This window comes from Malaclemys terrapin, chromosome 2, assembly GCF_027887155.1.
Source record: "Malaclemys terrapin pileata isolate rMalTer1 chromosome 2, rMalTer1.hap1, whole genome shotgun sequence".
NCBI lineage: Eukaryota > Metazoa > Chordata > Testudines > Emydidae > Malaclemys > Malaclemys terrapin.
In genome coordinates, this window is record NC_071506.1 from 189,672,639 (window position 1) to 189,698,132 (window position 25,494).

A 25,494-nucleotide genomic window follows, 5' to 3' on the forward strand; every position below is an offset into this window, starting at 1 on the left:
GCATCATCCTGAAGGTGAAAGGCAGGACAGAATCAGGCCCTAAGTGTTGTCATCCCCATGACGTAAAAGATTTAGTTAAAACTGAGATGCTGCACTGGGTTTTCCTGATTTTCTACCTTACCCTTAATGATATTTTACAATAGGACTGGGAGACTTAATTTGGTTTAATTGGACACTAATATTTCTGAAGTGTATTAAGGGAAAAATTCACTGCCATGGACAAGTATCTGATCAAAACCATGGGCAAATTCCTGGCTCCAGTCAAGTCAATGGGAGCTTGACGTTTATGTTAGTAGGGACAGGAAAAACACAAGAAATACACAATTGGAGGTTTTCTCTTTTCCTTTTCTGGGAACCATACTACAGTGATTATATGTAAAATCCCTTGATGGGGGAAGTCACACAAGTTTTCTAAGCTGTGGTCAGAGATGAATTTAATGTCATGTTACATTTAGCAAATGATAAGGCAATCCTCCAAAAAATAAACAGAAGGAAGAAGGAAAACATGAGTTCCTTGGCAAGTCATTGAGCAGAGCCAAAGAACAAATAGTTTGGAGGAGAAGAAAAATTATTGGCATCTCCCCTATTTACAGATAAATCACTGCTATACTGTGTGTACAAACTATTACTGGTATTATGCAAACAGTGCAATAGGATTCTTTGTTAATGCCTGTATTAAGATTGTCTGCTTATACTCCCATTTATTCAAAGCTCCACATTATCCAAAACTCTTCCTTGACTCCCAGCATCAGGGCTGCCCAGAAGATTCAGGGGGCCTGGGGCAAAGCAATTTCAGGGGCCCCTTCCATAAAAAAATGTTGCAATACTATAGAATACTAAATTCTCGTGGGGGCTCCTGTGGGGCCCAGGGCAAATTGCCCCACTTGCCCCCTCCCTGGGTGGCCCTGCCCAGCATGAGATACAATGGAGTGGAACCCCCCGTACCAGGACTTGGAGGTGGAGGAAGACGAGTCCCTGGCTGCGGGGAAGACCACCCTGGTGCTGAATAGCTCCTATGGCAGCATAGGGAGCCCTCTGCAGCCCCACTGTCACTGGAGTGAGCAAACAGGGCCCTGAAAAGGGAGCTGAGGATGGCTTCCTGCAAAGCTGCAAGGCCAATGACACATGATCTTCAAGCGCAAGGTGCAGGGAAGGCTGTGGCTCTGGTGGGGACCCTGGTGGGGCAAAACAGAGTCTTGCCCAGCGGTCGGTGCTCTGCCCCTCCAGGGCCGCAGCCTCCTCACTGCACCGAACACCTTCAGAGACAGTGTGGCAGCGGTCCTGAGGCCGTGCAGGAAACCCTCTGCAGCCCCAGTGCCATGTCAGCAGAGTAGAGCAGTGACTCCTGGCCAAGACTGCAAGGAGGAAGATGATGATGACGAACCCTTGGTTCTGGCAGAGGCCACTGTGCTACCTAATGGTTCCTGCTGTCTCAATAAACAGAACTCCTGATTAACAAAGTAAAATCCATATCCACCATTCTATTTGGGATCTACTGTATTACATGCCAGACTTGAAAACATGAGATAGTGTTTCCCTGAACAATATTTAGGAGCAGGATTTTATAATTGTACTATGAGAATTAATGTATGATTTGATTTTATCCTGCCAGCCACCCTTTTTGAATAGAATCATAGATTCATAGAATCATAGAATATCAGGGTTGGAAGGGACCTCAAGAGGTCATCTAGTCCAACCCCCTGCTCAAAGCAGGACCAATTCCCAACTAAATCATCCCAGCCAGGGCTTTGTCAAGCCGGGCCTTAAAAACCTCCAAGGAAAGAGACTCCACCACCTCCCTAGGTAACGCATTCCAGTGTTTCACCACCCTCCTAGTGAAATAGTTTTTCCTAATATCCAACCTGGACCTCCCCCACTGCAACTTGAGACCATTGCTCCTTGTTCTGTCATCTGCCACCACTGAGAACAGCCGAACTCCATCCTCTTTGGAACCCCACTTCAGGTAGTTGAAGGCTGCTATCAAATCCCCCCTCATTCTTCTCTTCTGGAGACTAAACAATCCCAGTTCCCTCAGCCTCTCCTCATAAGTCATGTGCTCCAGACCCCTAATCATTTTTGTTGGCCTCCATTGGACTCTTTCCAATTTTTCCACATCCTTCTTGTAGTGTGGGGCCCCAAACTGGACACAGTATTCCAGATGAGGCCTTACCAATGTCGAATAAAGGGGAACAATCACGTTCCTCGATCTGCTGGCAATGCCCATACTTATACAGCCCAAAATGCCGTTAGCCTTCTTGGCAACAAGAGCACACTGTTGACTCATATCCAGCTTCTCGTTCACTGTGACCCCTAGGTCCTTTTCTGCAGAACTGCTACCTAGCCATTCGGTCCCTAGTCTGTAGCAGTGCATGGGATTCTTCCGTCCTAAGTGCAGGACTTGTCCTTGTTGAACCTCATTAGGTTTTTTTTGGCCCAATCCTCTAATTTGTCTAGGTCCCTCTGTATCCGATCCCTACCCTCTAGTGTATCTACCACACCTCCTAGTTTAGTGTCATCTGCAAACTTGCGGAGAGTGCAGTCCACACCATCCTCCAGATCATTAATAAAGATATTAAACACTGACGATCTAGCCAGCTTTCTATCCACCTTACAGTCCATTCATCCAGCCCATACTTCTTTAACTTGGCGACAAGAATACTGTGGGAGACCGTATCAAAAGCTTTGCTAAAGTCAAGGAATAACACATCCACTGCTTTCCCCTCATCCACAGAGCCAGTTATCTCATCATAGAAGGCAATTAGGTTAGTCAGGCACGACTTCCCCTTCGTGAATCCATCCTGATCACTTTCCTCTCCTCTAAATGTTTCATAATTGATTCCTTGAGGACCTGCTCCATGATTTTTCCAGGGACTGAGGTGAGGCTGACTGGCCTGTAGTTCCCCGGATCCTCCTTCTTCCCTTTTTTAAAGATGGGCACTACATTAGCCTTTTTCCAGTCATCTGGGACCTTCCCCGATCGCCATGAGTTTTCAAAAATAATGGCTAATGGCTCTGCAATCTCACCCGCCAACTCCTTTAGCACCCTCAGATGCAGCGCATCCGGCCCCATGGACTTGTGCACGTCCAGTTTTTCTAAATAGTCCCGAACCACTTCTTTCTCCACAGAGGGCTGGTCACCTTCTCCCCATACTGTACTGCCCAGTGCAGCAATCTGGGAGCTGACCTTGTTCGTGAAGACAGAGGCAAAAAAATCATTGAGTACATTAGCTTTTTCCACATCCTCGGTCACTAGGTTGCCTCCCTCATTCAGTAAGGAGCCCACACTTTCCTTGATTTTCTTCTTGTTGCTAACATATCTGAAGAAACCCTTCTTGTTACTCTTAACATCTCTTGCTAACTGCAACTCCAAGTGTGATTTGGCCTTCCTGATTTCACTCCTGCATGCCTGAGCAATATTTTTATACTTCTCCCTGGTCATTTGTCCAATCTTCCACTTCTTGTAAGCTTCTTTTTTGCGTTTAAGATCAGCAAGGATTTCACTGTTTAGCCAAGCTGGTCGCCTGCCATATTTACTATTCTTTCTACACATCGGGATGGTTTGTTCCTGCAACTGCAATAAGGATTCTTTAAAATACAGCCAGCTCTCCTGGACCCCTTTGCCCTTTATGTTGTTCTCCCAGGGGATCCTGCCCATCTGTTCCCTGAGGGAGTCAAAGTCTGCTTTTCTGAAGTCCAGGGTCCGTATTGTGCTGCTCTCCTTTCTTCCTTGTGTCAGGATCCTGAACTCGACTATCTCATGGTCACTGCCTCCCAGGTTCCCATCCACTTTTGCTTCCCCTACTAATTCTTCCCTGTTTGTGAGCAGCAGGTCAAGAAAAGCACTGCCCCTAGTTGGTTCCTCCAGCACTTGCACCAGGAAATTGTCCCCTACACTTTCCAAAAACTTCCTGGATTGTCTGTGCACTGCTGTATTGCTCTCCCAGCAGATATCAGGGTGATTAAAGTCTCCCATGAGAACCAGGGCCTGCGATCTAGCAACTTCTGCTAGTTGCCAGAAGAAAGCCTCGTCCACCTCATCCCCCTGGTCTGGTGGTCTATAGCAGACTCCAACCACAACATCACCCTTGTTGCTCACACTTCTCAACTTTATCCAGAGACTCTCAGGTTTTTCTGCAGTTTCATACCGGAGCTCTGAGCAGTCATACTCCTCTCTTACATACAACGCAACTCCCCCACCTTTTCTGTCCTGCCTGTCCTTCCTGAACAGTTTATATCCATCCATGACAGTACTCCAGTCATGTGAGTTATCCCACCAAGTCTCTGTTATTCCAATCGCATCATAGCAGGAAGGAATGACAGACCAGAACAATCCTTATGACTGATTATGGTCACCCTTTTGTTTTAGGATAAGTTATAATGTCTAGTATGGTTTCCTATATGTATTACAAATTAGGCACTCTAGTTAAATACACATTTCTTTGTTTTAAGGTTTTAGTAAGTAAGAGACAGGATCTTGTATTATGTCTATGTTATGGAGATTAGAGGAACGTTGAGGGCCTGAAACCCCAATGTGAATTATTTTAGTTATAAGATTTAGCAAGGCTTGATTTACAATGTGTTCTGCTGAATATAAAATACTGCTGTCTGTATACCTTTGAAGGTTTCTGTAAGCGATTGTTTGTGTGAATGAGGAATGCATGCATCAATAAAAGATAAGGTGTGAAAGCCATCGCAAATGTCCAGATGGTCAAGAAAAAGTGAGAGACCCGGAAACACCAGGAGACAACCAGAAAACATCCATTGTATCTGATGCTAAACATATTAGCAGCATTGACGACCTCAGAGGTGAGGCAGGCACTCCTGAAGGCGAGAAAACAAATAGGAGATAACGATGGGAAGCCCGATAATAACCATCACATGATAACAGCAGAAAACCCCAAGATTAACACCATTTAAGGACTAATGATTACAGGATGACATTGCAAATGCATGGACTCAAATGGGAATTTACAACTATAAAGCTGGGGTGTTTTGCCATGGAACTCTGGCTTCAGTCCTGCAAAGCCTCGGAGCATCGGATCGCAACCAACAGAGCCCAGCTCCACACTCGTGCTCAATGTAACTGGCTGTTAGACTGACTCGAGCTACAACAGACTGGTAACTATAAACATCAACTGGCAGGAGTGTGTGTGTGTGTGTGTGTGTGTGTGTGTGTGACTGAAAAGCATATGCTAACTGTTGTATTTTCAATAAATGCGGCATATTTGCCTTCTCCTCTATAAAAGATCCCGTGTGCTTTGTATAGCATAACAAATACACCAACAGGTCTTTCAGAAAGATTGGTTTGCAAGTACAATGCTGTAATGAGACTAAATACAGTAAACTGACCCGCAATTTAATATTTCTAACTAGTTTTTTTTTCAGTTCCTATAAAGCATGCCATCGTTTTTCTTTATCTGAAACCAAGGGCAAAATTCTGTGTAAGAAAATGCACAGATTTCAGTTGGATTTATGCATGCATTTTGGAAGGCAAAATTTCATCTTGTGGTGTTGGTCTTATAGGCTCATAAAAAAGGCAAAGTTAACAATTCACTCATTGTAAACCATGAACATCAGAAGGCTTTTACGAACTTTTATAATTAATTCATGCCCACAAGCCAGTCTTACATCTAAGTGCTAAAACCTGCCCAGGGGTGCATGCATACAACTCCCTTCTGATGCACATGTGAGCACTGTGTATGTATCTCAGGGCAGAACGCAGCCACAATCCGGCCACTTGCCCCAGCCTAGAAATGATGCAGGATCCTTTACATTAAAAGCACAAGAAGGCCCAGCATATTTACTTCTTTGCAAATTCTCCTCGCTATGCTAAATTAAACAGAATAATAACAGAGACAAATCATACATTAGAAATAGTTCAAAAATGGCCAGGAGGAGGGACTAGAAAAACGAGCGGTGCAGTATCAATTCACTAACACTAAATTACAACAGAATACTTATGGAAATCCACATGCATGCCAAATGAATTACTTAGCAGCAGCACCATAAGAAAATATACTAAAATGAATTCATGAGTCTGAGGCACTTAAAATAAAGGATAACATTTTAAATGTCCAGCCATTAGTTTTGTTTGATACCAGTTTTAATTGCATCTATCATAATGAATTAATTTCACCATCATGTAGATATATAATGTGCTTGCATTTATAATCCAGTCTTAGTTAAGTGCCAGTAAATGGATACTTAAAGTCAAATGTTATCAGAAACAATTACAGTACCCATTATGTCTTTGAAATGGCAAGTTGGGGGCTTTCTAAAATGTACTTTCTTTCTATGCCATTTTACTGATACGGTAGAAAACTGGCTGCAACAACTAATATTTTTGCTTGCATCAGGGATAAGTTAGCTATAGCTTGTTAAAATCGAATGTTTATACACCAGTGTGGTACTGTATCAGAAAGTTATAGAGCAAAAAGATAACCCAGTGACAGGCATTAATATTAATAAAGATGTATGGCTCTCTTGGCACAGCCATCTTATTGTGAAGCTCCTTTTCCCATTATTTGCACGGTGGCGGGTTGCACACAATATTCCAGCTTGATCTAAAACCGAGGTTAACTGAAGAAATCAATGGGCCAGATCTTGCAGCCCTTATTCATGTAAAGGTCTCACTGATTCAATAGGAGTTATGCCTCAGTCAGGGCTGCAGGATATGGCCTCAAGTAATTTACTTATTGCTTATATTGAGCAATCCTTCAATCAAAGCCATCTTGTTAAATGATTAGCCTCCCTTTTCAGAAGCACAGAATTGACAGAAATCTCTCTCATTACAAAAACTGATTTAAGTAACAAGCAACCCATAGGCTAAATCTCCTAGGAAAAAAATTACAATGATATATCTACCTTTCTGTAACCTTTCACGAGCAGCCACAAGAAGAATTAAATAAGTTAACTGCCTGAACAGGTTACCTCAACATCGCACCTGTTGAATTGTTCAATTAATGTGGAACTCCAGCAGAGATGGTAATTAAGTGACATTTCACTCTCAGCCTACCTGGGGTGTTCAGCAGCCTTGACATCTTGCAGGAGTAGGAGATGTACTGCTCACAATATTCAGCACTACTGGTGATGGCAGAGATCTGATCCATGGTGGCACTGTAATTGAGCTGTAATACAGAGTATTTTTCCGGGCCGTTGCCTACCACTGAAGTCTGCATCTGCAGATCATGATACACAGTTGACCACACTTTATCCTCTAGAAGAAAAAAAGTGAAGTAAAGAAAGAATTAATGAATGAAAGAAATTGGAAGTGACTTAAAATAATTATAGTTTTTGACAAATAATATTGAAATTGTAGACAATGTCTCTGCAACAGGTGTGTGAGTGTGCGCATGCACAAGGGGGGTGAGAACAAATGGGGCTTGTGCATGGTATTCAGAAGATATTATTTTACTTGAAATAGATCAACAATATGGGACCACTTGACTGCACTGAATGCAGGAAACCTTGATTGGTTTCCTTGTTCCTGTTTGTCGCTGTGCTAGGTGCTCTGTAAGAGCAGCATGCTTCACTTGTGGGTGGAGACTTCCTTGAGTGATGACAGTCATAGCGACCCCTCTGACAAATGAAGATTAGCTTTGATCAGAACTGGATTAAAAGAACATGAGGCCTGAGGCTACAGAGATCTAGGGATTCTTATTACAAGGAAAACATCAAGTGTACACAGTATTACTGCATTCCAGGCTGCTTGCATGCACAAAGGTAGTATTATTTTGTGACACTGCGACATCAGAGATGCACTACAATATAATGTGATTACATATATCATAATGTTTGACACAACAACAGCAAAATATATTAGATACTGCAGGAGTCAAGGGCTTCATATAGTTTGTTGGTCCTGGGCTATAGTGCCGATGACCCAAGATTGTCTCTGCTCTGGACTTGATGAAGTTTTCAGAGCAGTTGGTGGCTATGACACAGATTTCAAGGGTAAGGAAGGATAAAAGTAGGATACATTTTGTTATCTTCACGGCTTCAGCAGGGATGTGAAAAATGGCCAAGGAAAAAAAAAGAAACTTGAATCTTTGGTCAGGAGAAACACAGTAAGATAGGTTGCATCTCAACAAGGTTATTAGTGCATTTACATCAGGAACATTAATACAATAGCCTACCAACTGTCTATACATTTAACCACAACTAGTTAAATGCATATCAAGTCACTAGAGATAGGATTTCTGCAACATCTGCCTTGGTAAGTGCTATAAGAAATCATAGTGGGGAGATAACCTTAATAGTGAAACAACATGCTTTCTATGTCAGCAGGTTTAAAGTAGCAGTCAAGGGCTTCTTATCGCAGCAGTTTAGTTTAGAAAGGAGATTAAGAAAAGAAATATTGGATTTACATAAAATAACGAGTGGCATAGAACAGGTATAATGTGCTCCTATTTACCATCTCTCAGTAGGACATTCAATGAAGCTGAAAGGTAACAAATCTAAAAGTCCTCAACAAAAATAAGTTTGCACAAAGCTCTCTGAATAAAAATCACTGAGGTTCAAACATCTCCATTAGTGACTGTTTTACTATTCAACTGCTATGCTGTGACTTGGATAAGATGAATTGGTTGTTTCAGTCAAGTCCCAATTGGACAGGTACCAACATCAGAAAACACTATCACCATTGACATTTATTAGTAGACTTGTCAATCTAAGCACAGCGGCCAAGGACTAAAATAAGCAAGGAGATTAAACTATTGTTCCTAGAGGTGGTTCCTCTAGGTCAGGGTTGAGGAGAAAAGAAAGGCAAAAATATTCTATTCTATTTGGGTATTTATACAGTATTAATCGCTACAGCATGAATGCTTTCCAGAAGTGCATTAAGAGATGTAACTTGTCATGCATAGTTTTGTTTTTCTCCTCAAGGAGAAAATTGACCTTGTGATATTTTTTTTCTGTTTATTTTCTCTCTGCTGTGCTATGCACTATTATTATTGAAGGCCAAGTCAAAGAAATGTAGCTTGCGTTTGGAATGGACAGTGCTGTGGTTTGAGGCAGTTGTTAGATCCTGTGAGAGTTCACTCCTGACTCTTGGACTGGTCCCCAAGAGAGCTCTGTGTCCTGGGCAGATCATGTAGACAAATGCAGTGGACTGTTCTATTATGCCTGAGAAGCAGAATTGTTAACCACAGATGGTCCTTGTCTCATAGATCCAAGTAGAAGTTTGCACTGCTGCTGCCTATGCGGAATCTGTTTTCTGCATAATTATAGGACTTTAGTCTTCAGGGAAGACATCTGCCATTTTCCACGAGTACTATATTCACTTAATAGATGTGCTATCCAGTAAACAGAATACATTAAATATAGGAGTCTATGCAAATATGCTTATGATTCATCTGTGCAAATTTCCATCCCTGTTAATGGAATTCGCGTAGCTAAATCCAACATGTGAAGCTGAACATTTAACACAGGAGTGGGCAAACTACGGCTCGCAGGCTGGATTCGTCCCACCAGCCATTTTAATCCGCTTGAGCTCCCACTGGGGAACAGGGTCCAGGGCTTGCCCTGCTCTGGTGCTCCAGCCGAGGAGTAGAGTCGGGGGCCACTCCATGTGGCTCCCGGAAACAGCTACATGGCCCCGCTCTGGCATTGCAGCCGGGGAGCAGGGTCGGGGGTCACTCCATGCGGCTCCCAGAAGCAGTCGCATGGCCCCACTCCGGCGCTCCAGCTGGGGAGCAGGGCTGGGGGCTGTGCCACGCAGCTCCCAGAAACAGCAGTGTGCCCCCCCACCCCCGGCTCCTACGCATAGGGGCAGCCAGGGGTCTCCGCTCTGCATGCTGCCCCTGCCACAAGCACTGCCCCTGCAGCTCCCATTGGCCGGGAACTGCAGCCAATGGGAGCTGCAGGGGTGATGCCTGCAGATGGGGCAGCGTGCAGAGCCGCCAGGCCATGCCTCCACATAGGAGCCGGAGAAGGGACATGCCACTTCTTCTGGGAACTGTTGAGGTAAGTGCCTCCAGAGCCTGCACCCCTGAGCCTCTCCCCATGCCCCAACCCCCTGCGCCAACCCTGATCCCCTTCCCATCCTCTGAACTCCTTGATCTCAGCCCAAGACCACCCTCCTGCACCCCAAACCCCTCATCCTTAGTCCCACCCCAGAGCCTGCACCCTGAGCCAGAGCCCTCACCCCCCCCGCACACCAGCCCGGAGCCCCCATCCTGGACCCTGAACTCCTCATGTCTGGCCCCACCCCAGAGCCTGCACCCCCAACCAGAGCCCTCACCCGCCTCCCACACTCCAGCCCCAATTCTGTGAGCATTCATGGCCCACCATACAATTTCTATTCCCAGATGTGGCCCTCAGGCCAAGAAGTTTGCCCACCCCTGATTTAACACCATGTTATTTAAAGGATTACCTTATTTAAAGGATTACCTGAAAATATTTTGAGCTGTTAGGGCCTGTTTTAAAACCTCCTAAAGTCCATAGAAAGGCTCTTATTGATATCAATGGACTTTGGGTCAACTCCATAGTAACATAGTTATCAGTCACATATGCAATCACTATATTGTGTCAGGCTGTTTTGGATTATGTGGCATCATATGAAGCTACATATCTGTGTAACTCATATGGTGTAACACGCTCCAATCAAATGATCAAGAACAAGGTTAGGTAAAGCAGATGGATCCTCCACAGGGAGCACAAGTAGCTAGCCAAATGAGATGAAGTCCTGCAGGTGGTGTAAGATGGTGCTTATCTTATTCATATCTATAGTGTATATTACACACAGTATTACTCTTGCCCCAGAAACTATTGGAACCAATATCTGAATATTGCGCTAATTTACCTCCAGGCAGACATTTTTCTTATACGAAGGAGACTTTTAGCTATTTCCTACGCAGAAATATAGATATTCCACAACAATGTTTTATTGGAAGATAGGGTGGAAAATTATTTATATAAATTAAAATATACTGTATTTATATCAATATTAAAATAAGGAGTATTTCACGTTCCTATTTTCTCTTTGTGCTAGACCACATAAGGGAATGTGCTATGCTGTATTCTCACTGACAGGAATGTCTGGTCTCTGGCACAAAGGGCTACATATTCACAGCCTTGCTAGAATTCTATCTGAGATAGGATATGCCCTACCAGCACACCAGCTGCACTGGTTCTGAGGGCCTCTCTCGAGAGGCTTGGTCCAACTCCAGTTAAGCATAGGTTCTGGCTTAAAATGGTTTCTATTATATACAGGGTGTCCAGTTTGGTTCAATGGCTCTCAGCACCCCCACTGTACAAAATGTTCTAGCACCCCTGCAGTTAAATCAATGAAAAGACTCTCAAATGAATTTAAAGGAAGGTGGATTGGGCAATGGGTCCCTGAAGAGAGAGTTCTGCTCCCCCACTGGGTTCCAGTCAGTGCAAAATTGAAACCTCCCCCTAAAGGGACTTAGAGAAAGGATCAGGCTTGCAAGCCCCAAAGAACCCAGCTATGCAGTGTAACTTTCCATGTGGGCTGTGGAAGGAAGTAGAGATAAGAGTGAGACAGAGAAATGCTGATGTGATACATATCAAGGTCTTGTTTGTATAGTTTAAAAATACTGCTTTACGTGGTAAAATAGATGCCCAATTCTTTGTTAAAAGCATCTTAAAATCCAATCCATTGTGCAGCAAAGGATAAAACTTTACCCTCCCCTGCCCCCACAAATGGACTGATACTTCATCTACAAGGGGCAGAACAGCATCTCATATGAATGAGAAACACTTCTTGGAAATGTTGGGAACTGTGTTGATAAAGATATTGGTCTTTAGGATGAGACAAAAGGCTCAGATCCTTTTTGAAAAAAAGTAAAATAAACAGGACTGTTAAAATTCCTGGCAGAATTCTATTTTGGATAATTGAATTCTGGCTACCTAAATTCCCTGTGGAGTTTTTATTTGGATTAATTTATGCTTCAATTCCCCTTTCCAAAAATTGGTACATAGGGTTTGTTCCTAGTGTAAAATGGTGGCCACTGCTTGTCATTAGAGGATGGATGCAATCCTACTAATACAGCCTTTAAACCATTTTGGGATCTTTGTCAGAGGTATAACTACTATTAATATATTATAAACAGACAGCTTTGTCATACTTTCTCATCTGCATATCTGCAATGTTCTTTAGAAGAAAAGTTCTGCCTCTTTCTGCACTCTGGAAGACTGCAGAAGGCTGATTAGAGTATACCTGGCTGAGTGATTTGGCAAACTATGCTGGCTCCCAAGGCTCAATGGAATGGATTGTTTAGCATTATATGAAAATAAATTACAACACTTCTAAAACTGGATAAACGGCAAAAGAAAAAAGTGTTTTTTAAAATCAAACATTTTTACCATGAGAAAAAAAAAGTCATGCAATATAATATACAAGTCTACTACACCTCTCAGGCAGAGCCTGGAAAAATATATATATCCCTATTCTGGTGGAAGAGATGCTCTACCTACCAGGATGATACTTCACCAGTCTCTTTTTCCTTTTAGAGGTTCCTAGTGATTTATATGAGGTATTCTAGAGCCTCGCCATTTTTGGGTGGGTGTCACATGGTGACTGGACTCTTTAAAAGGGTGACAGACCTAACTGCACCTGTGACTGAGCCTCCCAGCTCAGGCTACAGGGCTTGGAGTCTGATGATAGCCTAAGGAGCACCTAGTCCGTATAAGGACAGCAAGAGGTCAGTTGAACTGGAGAATTGCAGGAGTCCCTCATCCAGAGGGAAAAGAACTCTGGGGCTACAGCCTGCTTTGGGCAGGTGAATCGCATGTGTGTGTGTTCCTTCATGATTTCTAGTATAAAGCAATGAATTGTACCCTGAGGCAAGGGCCTGAAAAAGACTAGGGCATGGCATCACTCCTTCCTGGGCTCGTGAGACAGCCCAGCCATTTACAGTGTGCCTACGAAAAAAAGTTGTTATTTCTCCTCCCTCATTATAACAGATTCCCGTTCCACGTGATCACACCATTAGGGCTAGCCTAAGAGATTTGAAAAGGATAAACAAGAAAGTTCCTTGAGATATACTTCATAATTATTTGACTCATATTACATATAAAGTGTGTGAGAGAGACTGTGTATGTACTCACATAAGTGTTGTTGGTTAAGCCCAATCATGTTTCTATTTTAGTCCTAGCTAGTTGTTTATACCAGTTTATATTTTCAAGGTTACTTCTGCAAGGAAAAGAGCTAAAAACTTTTGTAAAGAATGCTAAGATTCTTCCTTATGTTTCTAGCTCCTCAAATCCAGAAGGCCTGCAGCTGTGGAATTCACAGGACCTCACAGGCTGACTCTGTTCTACAGCATGATGGATCAGCATTCATGTCCCACTCCCCATCAGTACTTAGCCCCGTCTGGGGAAGCTAATGATGCAACTAGCGGACCAAATTAATTGATGAATCCTGGTCAAGTGCCACCTGAGGCATGCTGTGCATACACTAAGAAGATTCCAATCAACACTCTGCTGGGGAGTTGTAGTGTAAAATGTTAAATCCCCCTTTAACCAACAATGTGATCTGCCATGTCAAATTTTGCTTATTCCCCCCGCCCCCCATTGATTTCTAATTCATTTGCAGAGAGCCAAATTCTGCTCCAAGTACCTGTGTATTAATGCAGGGTAACTCAGTATATTCTACTAATATAGGTTCTTATAACATTGCCATAAGAACAACCATACTGGGTCAGATGGCAAAGATCCATCTAGCCCCGTATCCTGTCTTCTGACAGTGGCCAAAACCAGGTGCCCCAGAGGGAATGAACAGAACAGGCAATCATCAAGCAATCCATTCCCTATCACCCATTCCCAGCTTCTGGCAAATAGAGGCTAGGGACACCATCCCTGCCCATCCTGGCTAATAGCCATTGATGGACGTATCATCCATGAGTTTATTTAGTTCTTTTTTGAACCCTGTTATAGTCTTGGCCTTCACAACACCCTCTGGCAAAGAATTCCGCAGGTTGACTGTGCGTTAAGTGAAAAAATACTTCCTTTTGTTTGTTTTGAACCTGCTACCTATTAATTTCATTTGGTGGCCCCTAGCTCTTGTGTTATAAGAAGGAGTAAATAACACTTTCTTATTTACTTTCTCCACACCAGTCATGATTTTATAGACCCCTATCATATCCCCCCTTAGTTGTCTCTTTTCTGAGCTGAAAAGTCCCAGTCTATTTAATCTCTCCTCATGCAGAAGCTATTCCATGCCCCTAATCATTTTTGTTGCTCTTTTCTGAACCTTTTCCAATTCCAATATATCTTTTTCTGAGATACTGCAACCACATCTGCACACAGTATTCAGGATATGGGCGTACCATGGATTTACATAGAGGCAATATGACATTTTCTGTCTTATTATCTATCCCTTTCTTAATTATTCCAAACATTCTGTTTGCTTTTTTGACTACCACTGCACATTGAGTAGATGTTTTCAGAGAACTATCCACAATACTCCAAAGTATCTCTCTTGAGTGGTAACAGCTAATTTAGACCCCATCATTTTATATGTATAGTTGGGATCATGTTTTCCAGTGTGCATTACTTTGCATTTATCAACACTGAATTTCATCTGCCATTTTGTTGCCCAGGCACCCAGTTTTGTGATATCCCTTTGTAGCTCTCCGCAGTCTGCTTTGGACTTAACTGTGTTGAGTAGTTTTGTATCATCTGCAAATTTTGCCATGTCACTGTTTACCCCTTTTTCCAGATAATTTATGCATATGTTGAATAGGACTGGTCCCAGTACAGACCCCAGGAGGACACCACTATTTACCTCTCTCCATTCTGAAAACTGATCCTTTGTTTCTTTTCTTTTAAGCAGTTACAAATCCATGAGAGGACTTTCCCTCTTATCCCATGACAGCTTACTTTGCTTAAGAGCCTTTGGTGAGGGACCTTGGCAAAGGCTTTCTGAAAATCTAAGTACACTATATCCAGTGGATCCCCCTCGTCCACATACTTGTTGACCCCCTCAAAGAATTCTAGTAGATTGGTGAGGCATGATTTCCCTAAACAAAAGCTATGTTGACTCTTCCCCAACAAATTATGTTCATCTAGGTGTCTGACAATTCTGTTCTTTATTATAGTTTCAACCAGTTTGCCCGGTACTGAAGTAAGGCTTACTGGCTTGTAATTGCCAGGACCACCTCTGGAGCCCTTTTTAAAAATTGGTGTCACATTAGCTATCCTCCAGTCATCTGGTACAGAAGCTGATTTAAATGATATGTTACAAACCACATAGACATAAACATATATAGAGTTACTCAAGTATAGCAAGGACCGGATTATGGCCCCACAGTTAGCATATGTAAACATAGCAGGGGCTGAAACAAAGACTATTCCACATTTGCTGCAAAGAAGTACATGGGAGCCAAATATGAAATGAGTCAAAATGAAATCCTATTCCCATTAACTGTAACTGGATTATGTATGCCTAGCAATTACAGTTACTATTGGGTGTTTCTGTAACACACTGACAATTATTTTAGGAAAGAAATAGCCACATATTACAGTAAGTACAAATGCTTAAAACATTTATTTCATTTAGTAAAATAACAGCCTACATAGCCATACATGTATATGCATGTGATTGCTAGAGCAGCCAGAAATTAATGTGGGCCCTTATCCTTTGTAATAGAAACTCTGATGTTTCTTCATTTATAAATGCACTCAGCTAGAATGAGCATTATTTATTATTCCAAAACAAATACGTTTTTTAAAAAAAGTTATTGTTGAGAGTCCCTATCAAACTAAAGAGTAAAAAACATATTATAGGTATGTTGTGATGAACCCAAACCCAAGCATTTCAAACTCAGGAAATTCAGAGTTAAGGTTACACTTAAAAGAAATCCAAACATATTAAGATATGGAAATGCAATAACAACATAATGTTAATGAAGGGATTTTAGTATTTTGGGTCTCATTTTAGGGTAAACTGATTTTTTTAAAGACAGATTATGGTTGGGTTTTTTTTTATTTTAATCCTCTTTTTTTGCTACTGGGCAGAGCAATGGTTGCTTGGGGGTCTTAACTGTGCATTTCCATATCTTATCATGTCTGAATTTCTTAAGTGTAAACTCCTCTCTGACATTCCTGGGTTTTGTAATGGCTGGTTCTGGATGATTATAACTTGCCAACATGTTGGCTGCATTGCATCACCATAGCAATGCAAAGCACCGAGCACACTGAATCTGGCCTTTAATTTATAAGTGACTTGAATTCAGCCGTAGAACCTTTAAAGAGCCATGACAGTCGGGCCAAGTAATCTACCAAGGAGAATTCTTGACAGATGTGTACAATCCTGCTCATACCATTGACTCATTACAACCAATAGATTAGTTACATGCAAATTAGCTGTAGAGGAAGACTGGTGGTTGGCTGAATTATCTCTGATCATACCATTAAAGTTACCTGAGCTCTTGACCTGACCCTACTGTAGCCTATATAGTCATAATTAGATAAAAGAGTCATTAATAACTTAGCTTAATTGCATTCTAATTTCTTTGGATGTAGGTTATGCACAAACAAGCCTTCAATTAATTTTAATTATGTGGAAAGTTTGAAGAGTCTGCATTTTTACATTATTCAGATCATTCAGGACAAACAAAAGACTGACATGTATAATATGTTAATCTTCTTTAAGGATCCATTTTTAAATACAGTTTAACTCACAGTAAGTAACAGATTTATTTGTAAATCATCATAAAATTGATTTAGTACTCAAAGATTAAAGGATATAATGTTTGGGGAGGAGTCACTGTAGTTTTCATACATTACAAAGAGGCCTAATACTTCCATTAAGTGCAAAACAGAACTCAACCTTAACTATGGAGTCACAATCAGTTGCTTCCACAGTCAATTAAACAACCAAAGTAAAATCTCCATGGGAAAGTACAGTGTTCTCTCTCCTCGGTAGCAGGTTCTGTCTGAACACAAATTGACAGCTGCCTCTGTACCAGTGAGAGGAAACTTTTTAAAGATACAGTAGACAGTAAATAGAGGAATAACAATTCCTAGCTGCACACATCACACATTAACACGTTAACTCCTTCACTGGAAGGGATGGGAAATCACAGAAGATAATGCTCTAGATGACGAATTTTTTTTTTTTTCAAATTTGTGTCCCTCTACTTTCACTCCATATCATATGTCCTAGGTGTAAAAGAAATGGCTATAAAGTGTAAGATTTTTTTCTTGCTGTGATGAATAGGCCTTTTAGGTTCTTTTTAATCTAATACAAGAAGGACATAATCATAGATCTATTAATCTGTAATGATCTAATTTGTTATGTGGATTAAGGGACCGGAAATGGCTATGAATTCTATGACTAATAATAAGTAAATGTAGATTAGATTCCAAATTCCTCAGGCACTACGGGCAGTTTGGATTAAGTAGGTTTCCACTAATGTAGTCAATATATTAATCCTTGTTGATGCCCTTTCCTTTTTCCACTGAAGGCTATTGGAAGTGGGTGTAAATCAAGTAGACTGACCAAAAAACACCACCACTATATGAAACTGACCATCTATTTCCACTATAGGAAATGATAATGTGACAGCAAAATACTCTATAAAAAAGGGGCAATAAAGAGTTTTGCACACTGGAAGTTCCTTCCCACTACAGCTCTATTAAATGTATGTAAAAAGGCTGACCACAGTTCACATTGATGACAGCCCTCCCTACTCACAGATACACTGCACTCAGAAAATAGAAGTGCAGTTGATTTTCAAGTTTCTCTAATCAACATTCATTCAAACTATCTCATTCACTATTAACGTGACTTGCAAGGGATTTGTCCCACTGCATGCCTAATGGGTGAATTTGTGATAACAAAGAAAACGTGACACCATGGCAGAAATCCTCCAGATCAATTTCTCCAACTATTTAACTTTCTTATATTTTCTTATAACTTTATTATATTTTGGTGACTCTTATGAAACCAAATAGGTTTTAGATGCTAGAAAGCCTGATGTTCGAAAGGAAGCAGTCAGGAAAGGGCCTTCTTATGGTCCAATCCTACTTGAATCAAAATCAATGGGAATTTCTCCAGCCATTTAAATGAAAGCAGGATTGGGCTTATAGATGCATTTTCATCGTAAGTGGAGGCATTTTTCTTCTTACTCCCTCTTTGCTTTGTTTTCATGGCTTCTTTACCAAGATGATAATAAATTTCCTCATTTAAATATCAACTTAATTGGGTATTTTCTTTTAAAGCTTCTTAGATTTGATGCTGTAATAATGTACACTTTCTTCATGTATGTAACTGTGTTTTTCCCCTTCTTGAAGTAACATTATAGGCGTTAACTATTTGATGAACATATTGTAACTGTGTGCAATATGAAGGCCTATAACCTTTATCTTTTTGGAATGTATTAAAATGATAAATACATAGTATGTAAAATATTTCAACAAAGATATAGTGGATAAGTTATTGGAAAAGCTTGCGGGGAAGATACCATTACCAATCTATCTTAGAGAAAAAATACTGAAATGAAAAGGTTATTCCTTGCTAACTTGTTGGAATCGTTTGGCGATATTATTGAAATGGTAGACAAAGAGGATCTTATCTGGATCACTGGCGACTATTTCAAAACATTTGACACAGCTACACATCAAAGGCTAATGTCAAGAGTGTCTTGAGAAACAGAATAAAGATCATCTGTGCCTCTGAAAACAGTGCAACAATGCCATGCTGAAAAATGGTGCCTGGAGGCAAATGGCTTAGATCAGCTTTGGGACCCAAGGAAGAAAATGTCCCTCTACTAAGGCGTTAAAAGAAAGCAAAATTTCCAACATGATGCTATATTGGAAATATCAATAAATAATGAAGCACAGTACAGTCACATGGAGGAGGATCATTTAAGTGCCTAGTCTAACAGATGGCAATTGCTGTTCGGTGTAGATTACAGAACGCTAAAGTCAAGAATAACGAGCATAAAAATTTAATTGTGCAGTTGTTTCATCACAGTGACTGACATATAGCAAGGCCATTGGATTTCTACAATTCGATGGCTTTGAACCTGGCAATTGAATTTATCTTTTGGGACAGCATCCTGGGAAATCCTCTACCTTCTGACTGCGTAAAACAGTATGTATTTTTCCTTGAAATTTGATTTCCACCTTGTCTTAGCACTAACAGATGCATACACATGAAAAGAAATTAAACAACCCCGTTTTCTTCCTGTCTCTTCTTCCCTTATAAACAGCATTACAACATTGTTTGGTAATAGTCCAAATCAGTGCATCCTACAATAGTGCTAATGCCAGATTGTGGAATATTACTGTAAACTATTGCAGTATATTTTAAGAATCTATTTAGAAGGGTTCCACCACAAACAGGAGTTCTTACTGGTTTAAGTGCATTAGCCTGACCCTTAAGTGAAAGGTTCAGGGTGACTTCCCTGACCAGCACATTGAAAACAGGGATTACCTGCCATCCCACTAAAATGAAAAAACTAGATCAACTCCTGCAGGCTCAGCATTGCTACCTCCAAGAGTCTGGGCCTCCTTCTCTCTCCCGTCATCACCCTCTGGGTGCATGGATTCTCCATATAATACTTTCTGCCACAGTTTAAAAGATCCTGGCATGCTGTACATACTTTCAATCACTCTTCCCAGAGCAGGGTTCCCCACCTCTTTCCCTCATACCCAGTTAATTCTTCTGACCCTCTCTGAGCTGCTGGAGGAGTGGGTATTGTACATTCATTCTATATTCTAAAGCAAGTCTCTTTGATTTTTGTAGCAGGCTAATCCTTTAGCAATCTGGCAGCATCCTGAAATTGTTGGGGGATGGGGAGAGGACCTACAGAAACAGTTTTTAGGAAATAAAAGACTACAGTTCAAGAGAGCAGCCTCTCATTTGCAGCAACAACATGCACCCACAAAGTCTGTATGCAAAAATGCATGTCGGGCAGAACTCTGGGTATTTGCATCCCTAACTATCTGGTTTTGGATGGACATGATAACTAGTGGTGCATATACACTGATTTGTGCCTCCAAGTAATATTTTGTATGAAAAATCCATTAAATTTTGTGAAGGAAAAAAAAATTCTGCAGATGGGAAGGATCCCTAAATGTTAAGGTAATTCAGTAAAGCATTAAAGCATTTCATTAACTGTAAGGATGAGAGTAGTCCCATTTGAGGTCAATTGGACAACTCGTGCTTAAAGTTAAGCATGTTGTTTGCTGAATCAGCACCTATATAAACCCAGGGTTGTGAGTTCAATCCTTGAGGGGACCATTTAAGGATCTGGGGCAAAAATCTGTATGGGGACTGGTCCTGCTTTGAGCAGGGGATTGGATTAGATGACCTCCTGAGGTCCCTTCCAACCCTGATATTCTATGATATGAATAACACACCCAATACTTTTATAAATAGTTCAGTATAAAACCTTGTTGCCTGAATCATTTTTCAGTTTGCTGATAATTCAGCACTGGTCCACCAGGAAAACCAGAAGACATTACCACAGAATTCAGACCCAATTTTGTCAGAGTACACAAGGGAATGAAGACATGCTTAGGTACCATGGTGATATCCAGGGGATAAGAACTTTGATGTATTTACTGTGGGACTGGATGCAGATTTTTATTCCATAATCTTTCAGATGAAGTCTGTGAATTAAAAAACTTCACAGTAGTCATAATTTCACTCGGAGTTTGACCAACAACACACAGTTTAAAAGATCCTGTCATACGGTGCAAAACTTTGTGAGACACCTATGATTTCAAGCAAGGGATGCAATGACATTAAAAGAAAAGGGGAACATTTAGCAGACTGTAATTACAAGTCTGCAAATTAGACTATGACACTCAAGGATGGGTTCATATGATGGTCGTTCATTTGTTCAGTTTCAATCTAAATCAAAGGTAATGGAGAGGGCTAGTGACTTGCTGTGGCAAATTACACAAAAAGACACAACCTGGTCAGGGAAAAAAGGCAAATACCATAAATTTATACTAAAAATTCCTAAAAGTCACAAGTCATGTTATTTTAATTAAAATAGCCTTTATTTTGCAATAAACGTTGTTTAAAACCATTTATGAAGTGGGACTGGTGCTATGTGCAGATGTATGTTAACATAAGCTTACAGACTTTCTCAAAAACTGAGAAATCCAAGCACCCATGACTTCTCTACTCCAATATGACCATAGAACACGCCATTACTCTTGGGGTATGTCTACACTACAAGAGTAGTTCGATTTTACTTAAAGTGAATTTGTGGAACCGATATTACAAAGTCGAACGTGTGTATCCACACTAAAGACAGTAATTCGACTTTGCGAGTCCACACTAACGGGGCAAGCATCGACATTGGAAGCGGTGCACTGTGGGTAGCCATCCCGCAGTCCCCGCTGACAACTGGAATTCTGGGTCGAGCCCCCAATGCCTCCTGGGGCAAAAAATGTGTCGAGGGTGGTTTTGGGTAACTGTCGTCATTCAACCCTCACTCCCGCCCTCCCTCCGTGAAAGCGCTGGCGGGCAATCAGTTTGCGCACTTTTCTGGTGATTGACAGCGTGGATGCCACAGCACCGCGAGCATGCAGCCCGCTGCGATCATCGCTGCAGTTATGGCCGTTGTCAACACTTCGCGCCTTATCATCCACCTTTTTCAGAGGCAGATGCTGAGAAATCAGGCGAGGAGGCTACGGCAGCGCGGTGAAGACATTAAGTCTGAGAGGGGCACAGACCTCTCGCAAAGCACGGGACCCTGCGCCGTGGACATCATGGTGGCAATGGGTCATGTTGATGCTGTGGAACAGCGATTCTGGGCCCGGGAAACAAGCACCGACTGGTGGGACCACATAGTGTTGCAGTTCTGGGATGAATCACAGTGGCTGCGAAACTTTCGGATGCGTAAGGGAACTTTCCTGGAACTTTGTGAGTTGCTGTCACCTGCCCTGAAGCGCAAGGACACTCGGATGCGAGCAGCCCTGACTGTCCAGAAGCGAGTGGCCATAGCCCTCTGGAAGCTTGCAACGCCAGACAGCTACTGGTCAGTCGCGAACCAACTTGGAGTGGGCAAATCTACCGTGGGGGTTGCTGTGATGCAAGTAGCCAACGCAATCATTGAGCTACTGCTGTCAAAGGTAGTGACCCTGGGAAACGTGCAGGTGATCATAGATGGCTTCGCTGTGATGGGATTCCCAAACTGCGGTGGGGCTATAGATGGAATTCACATCCCTATCCTGGGACTGAACCACCAGGCCAGCCAGTACATTAACCGAAAGGGCTACTTTTCAATGGTGCTGCAAGCACTGGTGGACCATAGGGGACGTTTTACCAACATCAACGTTGGATGGCTGGGCAAGGTTCATGACGCTCGCATTTTCAGGAACTCTGGTCTGTTTAGACGGCTGCAGGAAGGTATTTACTTCCCGGACCACAAAATAACTGTTGGGGATGTGGAGATGCCTATAGTGATCCTCGGGGACCCAGCCTACCCGCTAATACCCTGGCTCATGAAACCCTATACAGGCGCCCTGGACAGTGAAAAAAACTCTTCAACTACCGGCTGAGCAAGTGCAGAATGGTGGTGGAGTGTGCTTTTGGACGTCTGAAGGGGAGATGGAGAAGCTTACTGACTCGCTCTGATCTCAGCGAAACCAATATCCCCATTGTTATTGCAGCTTGCTGTGTGCTCCACAATCTCTGTGAGAGCAAGGGGGAGACGTTTATGGCGGGGTGGGAGGTTGAGGCAAATCGCCTGGCTGCTGATTACGCCTAACCAGACACCCGGGCGATTAGAAGAGCCCAGCGGGACGCGCTGTGCATCCGGGAAGCTTTGAAAGCTAGGTTCAAGAGTGACCAGGATAACCTGTGACTTAAATTTTTTTAAACAGAAGCTGAACCTGCCCCCGTTTCTTTACCCACTTAATGTTGACTATCCTCTCCAGCTACCAAGCCCCTTCCCCCCTTCCAACACACCTTTAAAAATAAAATAAATGAAACTTTGTTCATTAACACCGTTTTCTTTATTAAGGATTTCACGGTAAAGGGTTGAAACTGGGACGCAGACTGTGGTGAGGAGCGGATGTAGTGATGGAAAGGACGCTTCTAAACTCGAGGAATGATAGGCTCCTGCTCCTAGAGTGGTCCGCAGTGGTGGACTGGTTGTTTCAACGGAGCCTGCCACCCCTCCTTTTCGGGACTCTGTGTGTGGGGGTTATGTGACTTTGTGGCGGGGGAGGGCGGTTACAGATCCCCTGCTGCGTGGCTCTGTGATCCAGGCTAAGGACCGCTGCATAAGATCTATATCCGCCCTCCCCTGCCACAAACTCACATAGCCCCCCCCAACAGAACATGAAAACCACCTCCCAGACTGACCAGGCTGCCTAGTGACTGCAATGTGTGTGTGACCTTCTGCTGAACCTGCCCCCGTGTCTGTACCCTGGTAAAGGTGACTGTCCTCTCCAATTATGAACCCCCCACTCCCCCTTCAAACACACTGTCCTCTAAAAGAACATGACGGAAACCGTAATTCACAGAAACATATTTTTTATTAAGAACTACACAGTTAGGGGATGAAACTGGGATGGGGGATTGGGTGAGGTGCTTTTGGAGTGAAGGAAAGAACGTATCAGATCTTTGGGAATGAGAGCCTTCTGCAATTTGAGCAGTCTGCAGGGGTGGAGTGACTGTTTTCACGGCCCCTGCCGCCCCTCCTTCTTGGGAATTTGGGTGAGGGGGGATGGGACTTTGTGGCGGGGGAGGGCGGTCCTGCAGAACATCTACAAGGCGCCGGAGCATGTGTGTTTGCTCCCTCATTAGTCCAAGCAGCGTTTGAGTCGCCTGCTGTTCTTCCTGCCGCCACCTGTCCTCCCGTTCACTGTGTGATCACTGGTATTGTGACATGTTTTCCCTCCACTGGGTCTGCTGTGCCGTCTCGGCTTGGGAACAGACCATAAGTTCTGAGAACATCTCGTCCCGTGTCCTTTTCTTTTGTCGCCTGATCTGCGCCAGCCTCTGGGAGGGGGATGCTGGGGTAGCTTGGGAGACACTCGCAGCTGTGGGATGGGAAAAAGGGAGTGAATTCCTCACAAAGATTCAGTTTTGCGAACAATGAATATAGTCTTTCTCTGTGAACAAGACCATGCACAGTACCTATCACATACGCACTCAGTACAAGGTCGAATTTTCAGCCTTCCAATTGAGTGCCTGGGGTCTTGCTGTACAGATCACACAAGCGGGGCCAGACAATGGAATTTGGCTAGCAGGCGGACATGGTAAGCCGTAGACTTTTGGCTGCTTAAAGCTTAATTTATAGCAGTGCCCTCCTTACACGTTCCAAGCAATGCTCCTAGCGTTGGCCAGTTCCTGCTGCCGGCGATCCGGCCAGCATGAACTCTGCCCCTGTCCCACCCCCGTCGTGGCTGTCCCCGGGAAAGATCCCTGCATGCTGCCGGCAAACCGCTCAGCATAAACGGTTCGCCTCCCCACCCCCACCACATGGCTGGGTTCGGGAAAGATCCCTGCACGCTGCCGGCGATCCGGTCGGCATGAACTCTGCTCCTGTCCCACCCCCGTCGCGGCTGTCCCTGTGAAAGATCCCTGCATGCTGCTGGCGAACCGCTCAGCAGGAACGGTTCGCCTCCCCACCCCCACCGCATGGCTGTAAACCACCGATTACCGTAATTTAAAGGAACAGGCAATCAGTCCCCATACTAAAATTCCCCTAATTCAAAGCAGGTCACCATGAGTGATATCACTCTGATGAGGATTACGGAGGCAGAGAAAGACCGCATGCTGCGTGAATGCCAGCAAACACCAGGCCATATGCCGCCATGCTTTGCCAGGCAATGATACCGGAGTACCTGCTGCTAGCCTGGCACGGAAAAGTTTCCTATCATGGAGGAGGCAATAAGGCTGCTCTCCCCAGGAACCTGATGCAAAGGCTTTTGCATTGCCTCCAGGAGAGCTTCGTGGAGATGTCCCTGGAGGATTTCTACTCTATCCCCAGACATGTTAACAGACTTTTCCAGTAGCTGCACTGGCAAGGACTAAAAAGTTAAGTGCCTAGGGCAAACTAATAATTAAAAACCCGTTGCTAATATACCATGCCTATTCTATTCAAAATAAATGTTTAAAACACTTACCTACTGATGTTTCCCCTGATTCACGGTCCGGGTTACTGCCTTGGGAGGGTTGATAGGGGATCTCCGTGAGGGTGGTGAAGAGATCCTGGCTGTCAGCGAAATCAGCGTTGAAAGCGCTGTCGACTGCCTCGTCCTCCTCATCTCCTTCCTCATCTTCCCCGTCCGCGAACAGCTCCGAGGAAGCGGCCGTCAACAATATCCCATCGTCAGAGTCCACGGACAGTGGTGGGGTAATGGTGGCGGCCGCACCTAGAATGGAATGCAGCGCCTCGTAGAAACGGCATGTCTGGGACTGGGATCCGGAGCGTCCGTTTGACTCTTTGGTCTTCTGGTATGCTTGTCACAGCTCCTTGATTTTCACGCGGCACTGCATTCCATCCCGGCTGTATCCTCTCTCCGTCATTGCTTTTGAGATCTTCTCATAGA

At 43.1% G+C, this 25,494-nt stretch overlaps 1 protein-coding gene across 1 annotated transcript in view; it reads right to left on the minus strand.

Moving 5' to 3' along the window:
- The window catches only part of CNTNAP2 (contactin associated protein 2), a 1,643,672-nt gene that overhangs the window by 424,517 nt on the left and 1,193,661 nt on the right, over positions 1-25,494 (minus strand). Inside the window, exon 13 of the mRNA XM_054019209.1 lies at positions 7,016-7,216. Within this exon, the coding sequence (XP_053875184.1) occupies positions 7,016-7,216 (201 nt within the window). The remainder of the gene's footprint in view (positions 1-7,015; positions 7,217-25,494) is intronic.